This window comes from Pseudophryne corroboree, chromosome 8 (genome assembly GCF_028390025.1).
Source record: "Pseudophryne corroboree isolate aPseCor3 chromosome 8, aPseCor3.hap2, whole genome shotgun sequence".
NCBI lineage: Eukaryota > Metazoa > Chordata > Amphibia > Anura > Myobatrachidae > Pseudophryne > Pseudophryne corroboree.
The window spans coordinates 131,085,382-131,103,133 of NC_086451.1; the positions used below are offsets into that span (position 1 = coordinate 131,085,382).

Consider the following 17,752-nt stretch of genomic DNA (forward strand, 5'->3'; position numbering starts at 1 on the left):
ACGATGCCCCCAATTGATAATGTCGTTTTATCTTAAAACATAAAGCTATACCTTAAACACACCTTAAATACACTTTAAACCTTTAGCCGCTGCGGCCGCTATAGTTAATACACACGCTCTGTACTTTATACACTGTTTGCGTACGGAGTCCTGTATCACTGTACGGACTTCGCGTACAAACGCCGCGCTGGGGGTACAAAGTACACACAGCGCGCACACTCCCAGGGATTCACTTTAAACCTTATACAGCAATGCGATGCGTTACTAATACACTCTTAAACCTTAGCAGGAAAAGGAAGACACAACACCGATTTGTAGTTAATCACTGGGTTCCGACACCACAGAGTAATATTTCTGAAAGGGGGTTAACAATACAAATTATGCACTACAATACAACAGAGTAAATGGCTACAGTCAATGTACATACGTGAGTATATTAGCGTGCGCCTCCCGGTCCGGTCCTCCGCTATCAGGTTGATAACGTTGAGAGTCTTGTGTCAGGCCGGGCTGCAGCAGGCTTTATTTATACAAGTCTTCCAAATGCAATTCAATGGATACTGTAATCCCATTGTCCATTGGACACAAGAATGCACTTTTACAGTACAGGAGAGGTCATAGGTTGATTTGAAAAGGTGGGCGATGTCATTCCCAACTGCTCTTGTGGGTGATCTCCTCTGGTTTCCCGCCGCATACATAATATACAGTAAATACAGTTTATATCTATATTCTGCTTCTGCACCTAACTATCCGCAGGAACATGCGATCTTCCGCAAACCAACACCGGAATGTTACCCTTAAAATACCCTACAGCTGGATACCAAACACCACCTTATAACCTTAGTCTGTCCCCTCTTATCCTGTAAAGGTGAATCCCTTTGTTCTGGAATCATTTAAACTGTTGATACTTTCTGATGTGGTGCAGGGGGACTATGTGTACAATGGCCCTCATTCCGAGTTGATCGCTCGCAAGGCGAATTTAGCAGAGTTGCTCACGCTAAGCCTACGCCTACTGGGAGTGTATCTTAGCTTCTTAAAATTGCGACCGATGTATTCGCAATATTGCGATTACAAACTACTTAGCAGTTTCAGAGTAGCTTCAGACTTACTCGGCATCTGCGATCAGTTCAGTGCTTGTCGTTCCTGGTTTGACGTCATAAACACACCCAGCGTTCGCCCAGACACTCCTCCGTTTCTCCGGCCACTCCTGCGTTTTTTCCGGAAACGGTAGCGTTTTTATCCACACGCCCCGAAAACGCAGTGTTTCCGCCCAGTAACACCCATTTCCTGTCAATCACACTACGATCGCCGGAGCCAAGAAAAAGCCGTGAGTAAAAATACTATCTTCATTGTAAAATTACTTGGCGCAGTCGCAGTGCGATTATTGCGCATGCGTACTAAGCGGAATTTCACTGCGATGCGATGAAAATTACCGAGCGAACGACTCGGAATGAGGGCCAATGTGCACTATTTGGATTAAATATGTAATGTTTTGATAGCTCTCCATGCGTTCACAAACTCCACCATAAATACCCATACCACGAGCAGGACCGCGGGAGCGACCATACGCAAATTGCGGATATGTGCACGCACGGCGGAACAAGTGCACGCGCAGTGGGCATGTGTGTGCAGTTTATACGTGCTGTGTGTTCTTCAATATTTTTCGACTTTGACAGGTCCATCCTGTCTGCCACTGCAGTGCCACTCCTAGATAGGCCAGGTGTTTGTGCCGCACACTTGTGTCGCTTAGCTTATTCATACAGCTACCTCATTGCACCTCTTTTACTTCTTTGCATTATGTGCTGTTTATGTGCTTATTTGTAAGAACACTTCCCAGTGAGGGAAAAAAAATAACTTTATTCTTCGTGCCCCTTTGAAAATGTTGATAATTTATTTAGCTTTTTCTAGACTCAACATCTACAAGCTTTGTATGGGAAATAAGGCCCAGATTTATCAAGCCTTGGAGAGTGATACATTGCATGGTGATAAAGTACCAACCAATCATCTCCTGTCATTTTCCAAACACAGCCTGTGACATGGCAATTTGAAGCTGGTTAGTTGGTAATTTATCACCGTACAATTTATCAGTCTCCAAAGCTTGATAAATCTGGGCTTAAATGTGGAATCTCTAGTGTCAGTATTTCTTTTATGCCTTAAAACTCTTATGTTAAAGTTCTCCATAATATAGAAACATCCCTAAATGCAGCATAAAATTATTCCTGCAGTCCTAATGCCCAACTCTGTTACCACTTAATCGAAAGTATATACTCCATAATATAGAAACATCCCCAAATGCAGTATAAAATTATTCTTGCAGTCCTATTGCCTTTGTTACCACTAAATCGGATGTCAGAGATGGACGCAGTGTCAATGTTTCTCAACCCATGTAAGTGGCAACAACATAACTTGGACAGGTTCAGTATTTGCCAACAAGGGCAAATAATTCTAATCCATATAATTTATGTCTGCACCAGTGACTCACAAAAATGTTTGCATTTACTGGTAAAGTGGGGCAGGTACTAGCTAGCTGGGTCTGAGCTTGTCTTTGGGGCCTAGCGGGGGGCCAAGCCAGTCACTGAGGCAGACTAAAGGACCCCATCTGCCTGCATAGCCTTTGTAATTATTATTTTGACAAGCAGGCATGGCCACGCTCCTGTGATTGGCCACACCACCAATCCTGCCCTGGGGCCGCTAGAATATCCCTGTGGACCTATTTAATGACGTCCACTTGAAAGAAAATTTCACAAAATTGTGTTTAAATGTAAAAATGAATTTATAATTTTTTAATGGTATAATCCTGATGAAATGTATCACAAATGGCCCCACTGAATAAAATTGCCCCCGCTAAAGCTCATCGCTTATCTTTGTCTCAGAAGATATATGATTTTCTCCACCGGACTCTGGAACGTGAAAGGCAACGAAGGGGCATTTTTTCACATTGAGACATACTAGCTTCTTTATTGAAGCAGTCTTTATAATATTAAATCCAGTTTCACCACCAAATGTGCTGGGTTTCCAGTATTCTGGAGAACAAATTGGGTTCCCCATAAGTCCTTTCAGTGAAAATGGCGCTCCTATCTCTATCATACTTTCTCCAAAAATAGAATTTGGGTGAGTTTTTTCCAACAGAAGCCCAGGGTAGAACTCCAGGGCATCGATATCACCATACAGGGATTCAAGTTGTGATGCGACGTCTTCTTCTCCTGTGAAATAAACAAATGATATCAGTATACATTACTAATATACCCAATAGCTAATTCCAACTATCTTTTTAAATGTGCATATTAACACACAATACCTTTTTTTTAAAAATAAATAGTATATGGCTGGGGCAGCATATTCATAGGCATTAGTTATTTCTGATGTGGCTATTCTGACCTAAGTTCTGAGAGAAATAAAGTTAGCAGTGGCGTATCTATAATGGGTGCAAGGTGTGTGGAGCACATGGGCCCCTGGGTCCAGGGGAATCCACACCGTACACCCTGCACCCATTGTTTTAAATACTTACACCTCCGGAATTCTGCTTTGGCAGCAGCAGCAGTGGACATTTTCCCAGTGCTTCGAGGATGCTCAGTAGAAAAATCACCAGGAAAATGGCCTTTGCTCCTTTTCCTGAAGATCTACGAAGGCGCACTATACTCTAGCTCAGAACCTATGACTCAGAGTCTACTGCACTGCCGGCTAGAGATGAGGTGGTCTATACAGAGAATACACATGGGCCTCCTCCTCTCTTAATATTAGAGATGAGCGGGTTCGGTTCTTAGAGAACCGAAACCTACCGGACTTCACGTCACGAGCCCGGATCCGAGTCGGGCTCGGGTTTTCCCGCCTGACTCGGAAATCCGAACGAGGCAAAACGTCATCATCCCGCTGCCGGATTCTCGCTGGGTTTGGATTCCGTATAAGGAGCCGCGCATCCCCGCCATTTTCACTCCAGTCTCGGACAGTGTAGTGAGAGGACGTGTCCTCAGTGTCTGTGTGGGCGGGAAAGTGGGGTGGCGATTCCAGTGCAGTCTTGTGCTGCTCAGTCCAGTGTAGTGTCTTATGCTGCATCAGTCCAGCCAGTCACAATGGTAGTGTCCTCTGCTGCTATATATCCCCAGTGCTGCTGTATAAATCCCCTGCAGTTTTGCTGTGTTGTCTTGCATCAGACCAGGGGTATTGTCTTGTGCAGCATCAGTCCAGTGACCAGTCACAGTGGTGTTGTCCTCTGCTGCCATATATCCGGTGTAGCTGTATAAGTCCCTTTCAGTGGTGCTGTGTTGTCCTGCATCAGACCAGGGGTAGTGTATTGTGCAGCATCATTCCAGTGACCAATCACAGTGGTGGTGTCCTCTGCTGCCATATAACCAGTGTTACTGGCGTATAATTAGCATGATACTGGCGTATAATTCCCGTGATACTGGCGTATAATTCCAGTGATACTGGCGTATAATTCCCGTGATACTGGCGTATAATTCCAGTGATACTGGCGTATAATTCCCGTGATACTGTCGTATAATTCCAGTGATATTGCCGTAAAATTCCCATTTTATTGCTGTATAATTCCTGTGATACTGTCTTATAATTCCAGTGATATTGCCATATAATTCATGTGATACTGGTGTATAATTCCCGTGATACTGGCATATAATTCCAGTCATATTGCCGTATAATTCCAGTGATATTGCTGTATAATTCCTGTGATACGGGCGTATAATTTCAGTGACATTGCCGTATAATTCCCGTGATACTGCCGTATAATTCATGTGATACTGCCGTATAATTCCAGTGATACTGGCGTATAATTCCTGTGATACTGGCGTATAAATTCCTGTGATACTGGCGTATAAATCCAGTGATACGGTCATATAATTCCAGTGATATTGCCGTATAATTCCTGTGATACTGGCGTATAATTCAAGTGACATTGCCGTATAATTTCAGTGATATTGCCGTATAATTCCCGTGATACTGGCGTATAATTCATTTGATACTGCAGTGATACTGGCGTATAATTCCTGTGAAACTGGCATATAAATTCCTGTGATACTGGCGTATAAATCCAGTGATACGGTCGTATAATTCCTGTGATACTGCCGTATAATTCCTGTGATATTGCCGTATAATTCCAGTGAAACTGGCGTATAATTCATGTGATACTGCCGTATAATTCCAGTGATAATGGCGTATAATTTCTGTGATACTGGCGTATAAATTCCTGTGATACTGGTGTATAAATGCAGTGATACTGTCGTATAATTCCAGTGATATTGCCGTATAATTCCAGTGATATTGCCGTATAATTCCTGTGATACTGCCATATAATTCCAGTGACATTGCCGTATAATTTCAGTGATATTGCCGTATAATTCCCGTGATACTGCCGTATAATTCCAGTGATACTGGCAAAAAATTCCAGTGATATTGCCGTATAATTCCCTTGATACTGGCGTATAATTCCAGTGATATTGCCGTATAATTCCAGTGATATTGCTGTATAATTCCTGTGATACTGCCATATAATTCCAGTGATAATGGCAGATAATTCCTGTGATACTGGCGTATAATTCCAGATGATATTGCCGTATAATTCCCGTGATACTGGCGTATAATTCCTGTGATACTGGCGTATAATTCTGGTGATATTGCCATACAATTCCAGTGATATTGCCGTATAATTCCTATGGTACTGGCATATAATTCCAGTGATATTGCCGTATAATTCAAGTGGTATTGGTGTATAAATCCAGTCCAGTGGTACTGCCGTATAAGTTCAGTGGTACTGGCGTATAAGTCCCTTGATCCTGCCTTATAATTCCAGTGATCCTGCCATATAATTCCAGTGGTACTGGAGTATAAATCCAGTCCAGTGATCCTTTTGTATATATGTCTAGTAGTACTGCCATATATTTCCAGTGATACTACCGTATATATATATATATATATATATATATATATACACACCATGTTGCAAAGCGGATTACTGAGGTCATAACAACTATGTTGGTGTTAGACGTGCATCCGGTATCTGACATTAGTGCAGTGGGACTGAAGTGCCAACCCTAGATGGGCCAGGTGTTTGTGCCGCACACTTGTGTTGTTTAGCTTAGTCATACAGCTACCTTATTGCACCTCTTTTTCAGCTTTGCATGATGTGCTGTTTTGGGCCTTTTTTGTATATATGCCCTCCTGTCTGACACTGCAGTGAAACTCCTAGATGGGCCAATTGTTTGTGTCGCTTAGCTTAGTCATACAGCTACCTCATTACACCTCTTTTTCATATTTGCATTATGTGCTGTTTTGGGCCTTTTTTATATCTGCCCTTCTGTCTGACACTGCAGTGAAACTTCTAGATGGTCCAACTGTTTGTGTCGCTTAGCTTAGTCATACAGCTAACTCATTGCACCTCTTTTTCATCTTTGCATGATGTTCTGTTTGGGGCCTTTTTTTATATCTTCCCTACTGTCTGACACTGCAGTGCCACGCCTAGATGGTCCAGGTGTTTGTGCCGCACACTTGTGTCGCTTAGCTTAGTCATACAGCAACCTTGGTGCACCTATTTTTCATCTTTGCATGATGTACTGTTTGGGGCATGGTTTTTTAACATGCCATCCTGTCTGACACTGCCGTATAAGTCCAGGGGTACTGTTGTATTAGTCCAGGGGTACTGCCGTATAAGTTCATCAATTGCAGAATTTTTGAAAAATGACAGGGGCGTGCAGTAGATGCTGTCAGTGGACTGAAAAATTGCGGGCCACTTTCAACATTAATCCACTGCATTCCACTACTAGATGGGCCAGATGGTTGTGTTGCTTAGCTTAGTCATACAGCTACCTCGGTGCACTTCTTTTTCTTCTTTGCATCATCTGCTGTTTGGGCCTAGTTTTTTAAAGTGCCATCCTCTCTGCCACTGCAGTGCCACTCCTAGATAGGCTAGGTGTTGGTGCTGCACACTTGTGTTGCTTAGCTTAGTCATACAGCTACCTCATTGCACCTCTTTTTCTTCTTTGCATGATGTGCTGTTTGGGGCCTATTTTTTTTAAATCTGCCATCCTTTCTGCCACTGCAGTGCCACAACTAGATGAGCCAGGTGTTTGTACCGCACACTTGTGTCGCTTAGCTTAGTCATACAGCTACATCGGTGCAACTTTTAGGCCTAAAAACAATATTGTGAGGTGTGAGGTGTTCAGAATAGACTGGAAATGAGTGGAAATGAATATTATTGAGGTTAATAATACCACAGGAGCAAAATTACCCCCAAATTCTGTGATTTTAGCTGTTTATGTTTTTTTTCCAAAAATCATCCAGATCCAAAACCAAAACACGAAAGGGTGGTTTTGGCAAAACCAAGCCAAAACCAAAACATGAGCGGGGAATTATAACCAAAACACAAAACAAAAAAAGTGCCCGCTGTACATCTCTACTTAACATGCCACTAAAAGGGAGCAATGATTCCTATAGATGAATCATCATCAATACCAAATTGTATATCTAAGCTAATTACAAGTAACTATCTGTGAAAAAAATTGCTAAGGTGAAGCCATTTGCTGGCAATTTGATTAAGAATATCTAATAGCACTTTCAGACATACGACCCAGGAATTTCCCTGCAGACCCGGGTTATTCCCCTCTGAAAAATCCAGGGATTTTGCTCAAGACCCCTTTTTAACCTACACCTGAGACCTGGGAAATTCCTGGGTCGACCCCTTTCAGACATAATCTGCATTCTACAAGTCAGGGCTGCCAGGTTGCTCACATGACACACATACATGTTATACACATACACAAATGCCACACTCATACACACACGTCTTATACACATATATGTCATATACTGTACACACACACATGTCATATACACACACGTGACGCTCATATATACACACACATACATGTCCTACACCAGCCACCAGACCTCACCGCAATGGGTAGCGTCTCTGTTGCTAGGCTTCACTGGCTGCATCTGCGCACTGCAGCATGGTGCCCGCTCCCTCCAGACAGTCCCAAATGCCAATCAGAGGCTCCTAGGTGCAACCTGGGAGTAAACTTCTGGGTCGCACCATTCAGACTTAATCTGGGTTGTCTACCCGGGACGAAAGTCCCTGGAAACCCCCTGTTTAAAAGGAGGGGCACTTTTCAGACATACGTGAGACCCATCCATTATAGTTAAATGAATCCAGGTTATCTTATACCCCTTTCAGGTATGGCGAGTTTGCCGGGGCTTGGGAAAACTACGGGAACTCACGTATGTTCTCCACATGTTTGCATGATGTTCCTCTAGGTGCTCTGTTTTCTCCCACACTCTAAAACATACTTACTCATCCTGTAGGTTAACTGACTTTTGACTAAAATTAATCCCAGTGTGTATGTGTGTGTCCATGTGGTAGGGAATACAGGACCTGACTCAGATTGTACCCGATGCCAATATTTTTTGAGGTGACGATTATTGGCCAAATTCGCATGTGTCACGATCGCACTGGTACCTTAGCGGTGACCATTTGGGGGCGGTAATATGAAATTGCAGCAACATGGGATGTGTCTCAGCGATCCCATATGCACAAAACATGACGCCAGTGTCTCAACTGCCGCAGCCATTCTCTGAGACCATGGGGTCACTCGGAATCGATTATCAAGAGATCTGTGACCACCGTGCATATTTGTATGCAGTTGCTTGGATCTGCAAGCTGCCGGAGGACATCTCAATAGGATCCAGACACCGCTATCTATTTGTGCACAGTTGCTTGGATCTGTGAAGTGCCTATGGGCGTCTCAATAGAAATCCAGGCATCTGTGTCATTTACATATTTGTGAGGCGTCCGTGTCAATTACATATATACAACACTGCAGCTGCAATGAATTAATGTACAACTCTGAATCTGGCCTATAGACCGTAAACTCCACTTGGGCAGGGACTGCTGTAAATGACTATAAATTCTATGTAAAGCACTGCATAATATGTATACGCTATATCATACCCCTTTCAGACATAATACATGGGTACGACCCAGATCTACCTACCTGGGAATTTCCAGGGTCTCAGTCTGAGGGGGATATTCATTTACCCGGACATGCTGTCGGGTGTAATGTATAGCCGGGGGGGGGTCTATCTAATTAGCCCCGATAAGCCGGCGCGTGTCACGGCTTATCGGGGATTTGGTTTCCCCGATAGCAGCCCCGATTTAATCCGAAAACGGGGCTATTTCACCCGTAAACACACAGGTTTCACTGAACCTGTGTTTTTCCGGGTGAAAATGCACTTTTTACCACACTAGAGGCGACCCAGGTCACACCGAAATATCCCTGGTACATATCAGGGTCGTCGAACCGGGACTTCAACCCGGGTCATTTCTGGTAACACATAGCAAAAACCCGAGTCTATTCACTTTGACAGGCAAAAAACACAGGTTTTTGCTATAGGTTTGATAGGGGTATAAATAAATGTTAATAATAACTTATCCTTCAGAACAAGCTGTTACAACTGAGGCTTTTATTGTTTGTTTATCCTAACATAATAAAAATGCACAAATTCTCTGACTAGTGCAAATCACAACAGAATTCTGGAGAGCTGCAGAAGTGTGTTTTTAGTAGCTTCAGTCATGCTGAGCAATGGCTGCAAAGGCACTTCCTGTATTACAAAGAATTCCTGTATAACAAGTGGATGACAATGATGCAAATGCTACCACCCACATACAGCATACAGTATATCTACATAGGTTATGGACAAAAGAACATAAAATACAGGATTTATAAACTCCTTCTGCACTCCTAGACTTTGCTATAATTAGGTATGTAATGTGTTGTTTTGTTTTTATGTGCTTACAGGTACAAGTCTTCTATTTTTTTATTTTCTGTGCTTAGATATTTCACCTCTTCTCATTTTTTTTGTAGGTGCTGCCTGCATTGAGAATAAAGTATAGGAAAACAATATGGAGCAAAAGTGATTAATTATTGCAGTTATAAATTTCTCTTTTCTTTAAAAACTATAATTGGTTGTATCTGTTGGGCAACCAGAGAATTATTATTTCTCATACGTCCTAGAGGATGCTGGGAACACCATTAGAACCATGGGGTATAGACTAGAGATGAGCTGGTTCGGTTCCTCTGAATCCGAACCCGCCCGAACTTCAGGTTTTTTACACGGGTCCGAGCAGGCTCGGATCTTCCCGCCTTGCTCGGCTAACCCGAGCGCGCCCGAACGTCATCATCACGCTGTCGGATTCTCGCGAGGCTCGGATTCTATCGCGAGACTCGGATTCTATATAAGGAGCCGCGCGTCGCCGCCATTTTCACACGTGCATTGAGAGTCATAGGGAGAGGACGTGGCTGGCGTCCTCTCCGTTTAGAGAAGAGAGAGACACAGTATTTTGGGGAGCATTATTAGGAGGAGTACTACTATACTGTATACTACTATACTACTTGCTGAAGTGATATTTATAGATTAGATAATAGATAGTGTGACTGTAAGTGTATTATCTGACTTGTGGGGGAGACACTGACAGTGGGGAGCAGTTAGAGTCTGAGAGCAGGACTCAGGAGTACATATAACGTACAGTGCACACTTTTGCTGCCAGAGTCAGTGCCACACTGCCATTGTTGTGAGTGACCACACTGACCACCAGTATAATAATATATTTTGTGATTGTCTGCTTAGGCCTCGGAGTACTAGTTGCAAGTTGCAACGTGACCTGAAGTGACCACCAGTTTAATAATCAATCACCACCAGTTTAATATATATATATATATATATATATATATAATTGTATATAATATATATATATATATATATATATATAATATTGTATACCACCTACCTGTGGTTTTTTTTTTCATTCTTCTTTATACATACTACTATAGTAGCTTACTGTAGCAGTCTGCGGTGCTGTGCTGACCTGACAGTGTCCAGCAGGTCCGTCATCAGTCATTACATAATAAATATATATAGTACCTGTCCGGCTGCAGTACTAGTGATATTATATTGATTTCATCTTATTATCAATAATTTATCATCCAGTCTAGACTCTATATTAGCAGTCGGCACTCGGCAGTCCATCCATAATTGTATACCACCTACCCGTGGTTTTTTTTTTTCTTTCTTCTTTGTACATACTACTATAGAGTATAGTAGCTTACTGTAGCAGTCTGCGGTGCTGCTGAGCTGACAGTGTCCAGCAGGTCCGTCATCAGTCATCATTACCTAATAAATATATTATCTACCTGTCCGGCTGCAGTACTAGTGATATTATATATACATACATATATATATTGATTTCATCTCATTATCAATCATCCAGTCTATATTAGCAGCAGACACAGTACGTTAGTCCACGGCTGTAGCTACCTCTGTGTCGGCACTCGGCAGTCCATCCATAATTGTATACCACCTACCCGTGGTTTTTTTTTTCTTTCTTCTTTGTACATACTACTATAGTATAGTAGCTTACTGTAGCAGTCTGCGGTGCTGCTGAGCTGACAGTGTCCAGCAGGTCCGTCATCAGTCATCATTACCTAATAAATATATTATCTACCTGTCCGGCTGCAGTACTAGTGATATTATATATACATACATATATATATATTGATTTCATCTCATTATCAATCATCCAGTCTATATTAGCAGCAGACACAGTACGTTAGTCCACGGCTGTAGCTACCTCTGTGTCGGCACTCGGCAGTCCATCCATAATTGTATACCACCTACCCGTGGTTTTTCTTTTTCTTTCTTCTTTGTACATACTACTATAGTATAGTAGCTTACTGTAGCAGTCTGCGGTGCTGCTGAGCTGACAGTGTCCAGCAGGTCCGTCATCAGTCATCATTACCTAATAAATATATTATCTACCTGTCCGGCTGCAGTACTAGTGATATTATATATACATACATATATATATATTGATTTCATCTCATTATCATCCAGTCTATATTAGCAGCAGACACAGTACGGTAGTCCACGGCTGTAGCTACCTCTGTGTCGGCACTCGGCAGTCCATCCATAAGTATACTAGTATCCATCCATCTCCATTGTTTACCTGAGGTGCCTTTTAGTTGTGCCTATTAAAATATGGAGAACAAAAATGTTGAGGTTCCAAAATTAGGGAAAGATCAAGATCCACTTCCACCTCGTGCTGAAGCTGCTGCCACTAGTCATGGCCGAGATGATGAAATGCCAGCAACGTCGTCTGCCAAGGCCGATGCCCAATGTCATAGTACAGAGCATGTCAAATCCAAAACACCAAATATCAGTAAAAAAAGGACTCCAAAACCTAAAATAAAATTGTCGGAGGAGAAGCGTAAACTTGCCAATATGCCATTTACCACACGGAGTGGCAAGGAACGGCTGAGGCCCTGGCCTATGTTCATGGCTAGTGGTTCAGCTTCACATGAGGATGGAAGCACTCAGCCTCTCGCTAGAAAACTGAAAAGACTCAAGCTGGCAAAAGCACCGCAAAGAACTGTGCGTTCTTCGAAATCCCAAATCCACAAGGAGAGTCCAATTGTGTCGGTTGCGATGCCTGACCTTCCCAACACTGGACGTGAAGAGCATGCGCCTTCCACCATTTGCACGCCCCCTGCAAGTGCTGGAAGGAGCACCCGCAGTCCAGTTCCTGATAGTCAGATTGAAGATGTCAGTGTTGAAGTACACCAGGATGAGGAGGATATGGGTGTTGCTGGCGCTGGGGAGGAAATTGACCAGGAGGATTCTGATGGTGAGGTGGTTTGTTTAAGTCAGGCACCCGGGGAGACACCTGTTGTCTGTGGGAGGAATAGGGCCATTGACATGCCTGGTCAAAATACAAAAAAAATCAGCTCTTCGGTGTGGAAGTATTTCACCAGAAATGCGGACAACATTTGTCAAGCCGTGTGTTGCCTTTGTCAAGCTGTAATAAGTAGGGGTAAGGACGTTAACCACCTCGGAACATCCTCCCTTATACGTCACCTGCAGCGCATTCATAATAAGTCAGTGACAAGTTCAAAAACTTTGGGTGACAGCGGAAGCAGTCCACTGACCAGTAAATCCCTTCCTCTTGTAACCAAGCTCACGCAAACCACCCCACCAACTCCCTCAGTGTCAATTTCCTCCTTACCCAGGAATGCCAATAGTCCTGCAGGCCATGTCACTGGCAATTCTGACGAGTCCTCTCCTGCCTGGGATTCCTCCGATGCATCCTTGAGTGTAATGCCTACTGCTGCTGGCGCTGCTGTTGTTGCTGCTGGGAGTCGATCGTCATCCCAGAGGGGAAGTCGGAAGACCACTTGTACTACTTCCAGTAAGCAATTGACTGTCCAACAGTCCTTTGCGAGGAAGATGAAATATCACAGCAGTCATCCTGCTGCAAAGCGGATAACTGAGGCCTTGACAACTATGTTGGTGTTAGACGTGCGTCTGGTATCCGCCGTTAGTTCACAGGGAACTAGACAATTTATTGAGGCAGTGTGCCCCCGTTACCAAATACCATCTAGGTTCCACTTCTCTAGGCAGGCGATACCGAGAATGTACACGGACGTCAGAAAAAGACTCACCAGTGTCCTAAAAAATGCAGTTGTACCCAATGTCCACTTAACCACGGACATGTGGACAAGTGGAGCAGGGCAGGGTCAGGACTATATGACTGTGACAGCCCACTGGGTAGATGTATGGACTCCCGCCGCAAGAACAGCAGCGGCGGCACCAGTAGCAGCATCTCGCAAACGCCAACTCTTTCCTAGGCAGGCTACGCTTTGTATCACCGCTTTCCAGAATACGCACACAGCTGAAAACCTCTTACGGCAACTGAGGAAGATCATCGCGGAATGGCTTACCCCAATTGGACTCTCCTGTGGATTTGTGGCATCGGACAACGCCAGCAATATTGTGTGTGCATTAAATATGGGCAAATTCCAGCACGTCCCATGTTTTGCACATACCTTGAATTTGGTGGTGCAGAATTTTAAAAAAAACGACAGGGGCGTGCAAGAGATGCTGTCGGTGGCCAGAAGAATTGCGGGACACTTTCGGCGTACAGGCACCACGTACAGAAGACTGGAGCACCACCAAAAACTACTGAACCTGCCCTGCCATCATCTGAAGCAAGAAGTGGTAACGAGGTGGAATTCAACCCTCTATATGCTTCAGAGGTTGGAGGAGCAGCAAAAGGCCATTCAAGCCTATACAATTGAGCACGATATAGGAGGTGGAATGCACCTGTCTCAAGCGCAGTGGAGAATGATTTCAACGTTGTGCAAGGTTCTGATGCCCTTTGAACTTGCCACACGTGAAGTCAGTTCAGACACTGCCAGCCTGAGTCAGGTCATTCCCCTCATCAGGCTTTTGCAGAAGAAGCTGGAGACATTGAAGGAGGAGCTAACATGGAGCGATTCCGCTAGGCATGTGGGACTTGTGGATGGAGCCCTTAATTCGCTTAACAAGGATTCACGGGTGGTCAATCTGTTGAAATCAGAGCACTACATTTTGGCCACCGTGCTCGATCCTAGATTTAAAGTCTACCTTGGATCTCTCTTTCCGGCAGACACAAGTCTGCTGGGGTTGAAAGACCTGCTGGTGAGAAAATTGTCAAGTCAAGCAGAACGCGACCTGTCAGCATCTCCTCCTTCACATTCTCCCGCAACTGGGGGTGCGAGGAAAAGGCTCAGAATTCCGAGCCCACCCGCTGGCGGTGATGCAGGGCAGTCTGGAGCGACTGCTGATGCTGACATCTGGTCCGGACTGAAGGACCTGACAACGATTACGGACATGTCGTCTACTGTCACTGCATATGATTCTCTCACCATTGAAAGAATGGTGGAGGATTATATGAGTGACCGCATCCAAGTAGGCACGTCACACAGTCCGTACTTATACTGGCAGGAAAAAGAGGCAATTTGGAGGCCCTTGCACAAACTGGCTTTATTCTACCTAAGTTGCCCTCCCACAAGTGTGTACTCCGAAAGAGTGTTTAGTGCCGCCGCTCACCTTGTCAGCAATCGGCGTACGAGGTTACATCCAGAAAATGTGGAGAAGATGATGTTCATTAAAATGAATTATAATCAATTCCTCCGTGGAGACATTGACCAGCAGCAATTGCCTCCACAAAGTACACAGGGAGCTGAGATGGTGGATTCCAGTGGGGACGAATTGATAATCTGTGAGGAGGGGGATGTACACGGTGATATATCGGAGGATGATGATGAGGTGGACATCTTGCCTCTGTAGAGCCAGTTTGTGCAAGGAGAGATTAATTGCTTCTTTTTTGGTGGGGGTCCAAACCAACCCGTCATTTCAGTCACAGTCGTGTGGCAGACCCTGTCACTGAAATGATGGGTTGGTTAAAGTGTGCATGTCCTGTTTATACAACATAAGGGTGGGTGGGAGGGCCCAAGGACAATTCCATCTTGCACCTCTTTTTTCTTTCATTTTTCTTTGCGTCATGTGCTGTTTGTGGAATGTTTTTTGGAAGGGCCATCCTGCGTGACACTGCAGTGCCACTCCTAGATGGGCCCGGTGTTTGTGTCGGCCACTAGGGTCGCTTATCTTACTCACACAGCTACCTCATTGCGCCTCTTTTTTTCTTTGCGTCATGTGCTGTTTGGGGAGGGTTTTTTGGAAGGGCCATCCTGCGTGACACTGCAGTGCCACTCCTAGATGGGCACGGTGTTTGTGTCGGCCACTAGGGTCGCTTATCTTACTCACACAGCTACCTCATTGCGCCTCTTTTTTTCTTTGCGTCATGTGCTGTTTGGGGAGGGTTTTTTGGAAGGGCCATCCTGCGTGACACTGCAGTGCCACTCCTAGATGGGCACGGTGTTTGTGTCGGCCACTAGGGTCGCTTATCTTACTCACACAGCTACCTCATTGCGCCTCTTTTTTTTCTTTGCGTCATGTGCTGTTTGGGGAGGGTTTTTTGGAAGGGCCATCCTGCGTGACACTGCAGTGCCACTCCTAGATGGGCACGGTGTTTGTGTCGGCCACTAGGGTCGCTTATCTTACTCACACAGCTACCTCATTGCGCCTCTTTTTTTCTTTGCGTCATGTGCTGTTTGGGGAGGGTTTTTTGGAAGGGCCATCCTGCGTGACACTGCAGTGCCACTCCTAGATGGGCCCGGTGTTTGTGTTGGCCACTAGGGTCGCTTATCTTACTCACACAGCTACCTCATTGCGCCTCTTTTTTTCTTTGCGTCATGTGCTGTTTGGGGAGGGTTTTTTGGAAGGGCCATCCTGCGTGACACTGCAGTGCCACTCCTAGATGGGCCCGGTGTTTGTGTCGGCCACTAGGGTCGCTTATCTTACTCACACAGCTACCTCATTGCGCCTCTTTTTTTCTTTGCGTCATGTGCTGTTTGGGGAGGGTTTTTTGGAAGGGCCATCCTGCGTGACACTGCAGTGCCACTCCTAGATGGGCCCGGTGTTTGTGTCGGCCACTAGGGTCGCTTATCTTACTCACACAGCTACCTCATTGCGCCTCTTTTTTTCTTTGCGTCATGTGCTGTTTGGGGAGGGTTTTTTGGAAGGGCCATCCTGCGTGACACTGCAGTGCCACTCCTAGATGGGCCCGGTGTTTGTGTCGGCCACTAGGGTCGCTTATCTTACTCACACAGCTACCTCATTGCGCCTCTTTTTTTCTTTGCGTCATGTGCTGTTTGGGGAGGGTTTTTTGGAAGGGCCATCCTGCGTGACACTGCAGTGCCACTCCTAGATGGGCCCGGTGTTTGTGTCGGCCACTAGGGTCGCTTATCTTACTCACACAGCTACCTCATTGCGGCTCTTTTTTTCTTTGCGTCATGTGCTGTTTGGGGAGGGTTTTTTGGAAGGGCCATCCTGCGTGACACTGCAGTGCCACTACTAGATGGGCCCGGTGTTTGTGTCGGCCACTAGGGTCGCTTATCTTACTCACACAGCTACCTCATTGCGCCTCTTTTTTTCTTTGCGTCATGTGCTGTTTGGGGAGGGTTTTTTGGAAGGGCCATCCTGCGTGACACTGCAGTGCCACTCCTAGATGGGCACGGTGTTTGTGTCGGCCACTAGGGTCGCTTATCTTACTCACACAGCTACCTCATTGCGCCTCTTTTTTTCTTTGCGTCATGTGCTGTTTGGGGAGTGTTTTTTGGAAGGGCCATCCTGCGTGACACTGCAGTGCCACTCCTAGATGGGCACGGTGTTTGTGTCGGCCACTAGGGTCGCTTAGCTTAGTCATCCAGCGACCTAGGTGCAAATTTTAGGACTAAAAATAATATTGTGAGGTGTGAGGTATTCAGAATAGACTGAAAATGAGTGGAAATTATGGTTTTTGAGGTTAATAATACTTTGGGATCAAAATGACCCCCAAATTCTATGATTTAAGCTGTTTTTTAGTGTTTTTTAAAAAAAAACACCCGAATCCAAAACACACCCGAATCCGACAAAAAAAATTCGGTGAGGTTTTGCCAAAACGCGGTCGAACCCAAAACACGGCCGCGGAACCGAACCCAAAACCAAAACACAAAACCCGAAAAATTTCAAGTGCACATCTCTAGTATAGACGGGATCCGCAGGAGACATGGGCACTTTAAGACTTTCAAAAGTGGTGTGCACTGGCTCCTCCCTCTATGCCCCTCCTCCAGACTCCAGTTTTAGAATTGTGCCCAGTGAGACTGGACGCACTACAGGGGAGCTCTACTGAGTTTTTCTGAAAAAGACTTATGTTAGGTTTTCTATTTTCAGAGAGGCTGCTGGCAACAGTCTCCCTGCTTCGTGGGACTTAGGGGAGAGAAGTATGACCAACTTCCAGTGAGTTCAATGGCTCTACTTCTGGCTACAGGACACC

At 44.8% G+C, this 17,752-nt stretch overlaps 1 protein-coding gene across 1 annotated transcript in view; it reads right to left on the reverse strand.

Annotated features, from left to right (window-relative positions):
* Window positions 1-2,765: 2,765 nt before the first annotated feature.
* Window positions 2,766-17,752, reverse strand: part of PTGS1 (prostaglandin-endoperoxide synthase 1) — a 271,507-nt gene continuing 256,520 nt past the window's right edge. The window contains exon 11 of the mRNA XM_063936924.1: window positions 2,766-3,200. Coding sequence (XP_063792994.1) covers window positions 2,842-3,200 — 359 coding nt within the window. The 3' untranslated portion in view covers window positions 2,766-2,841. The remainder of the gene's footprint in view (window positions 3,201-17,752) is intronic.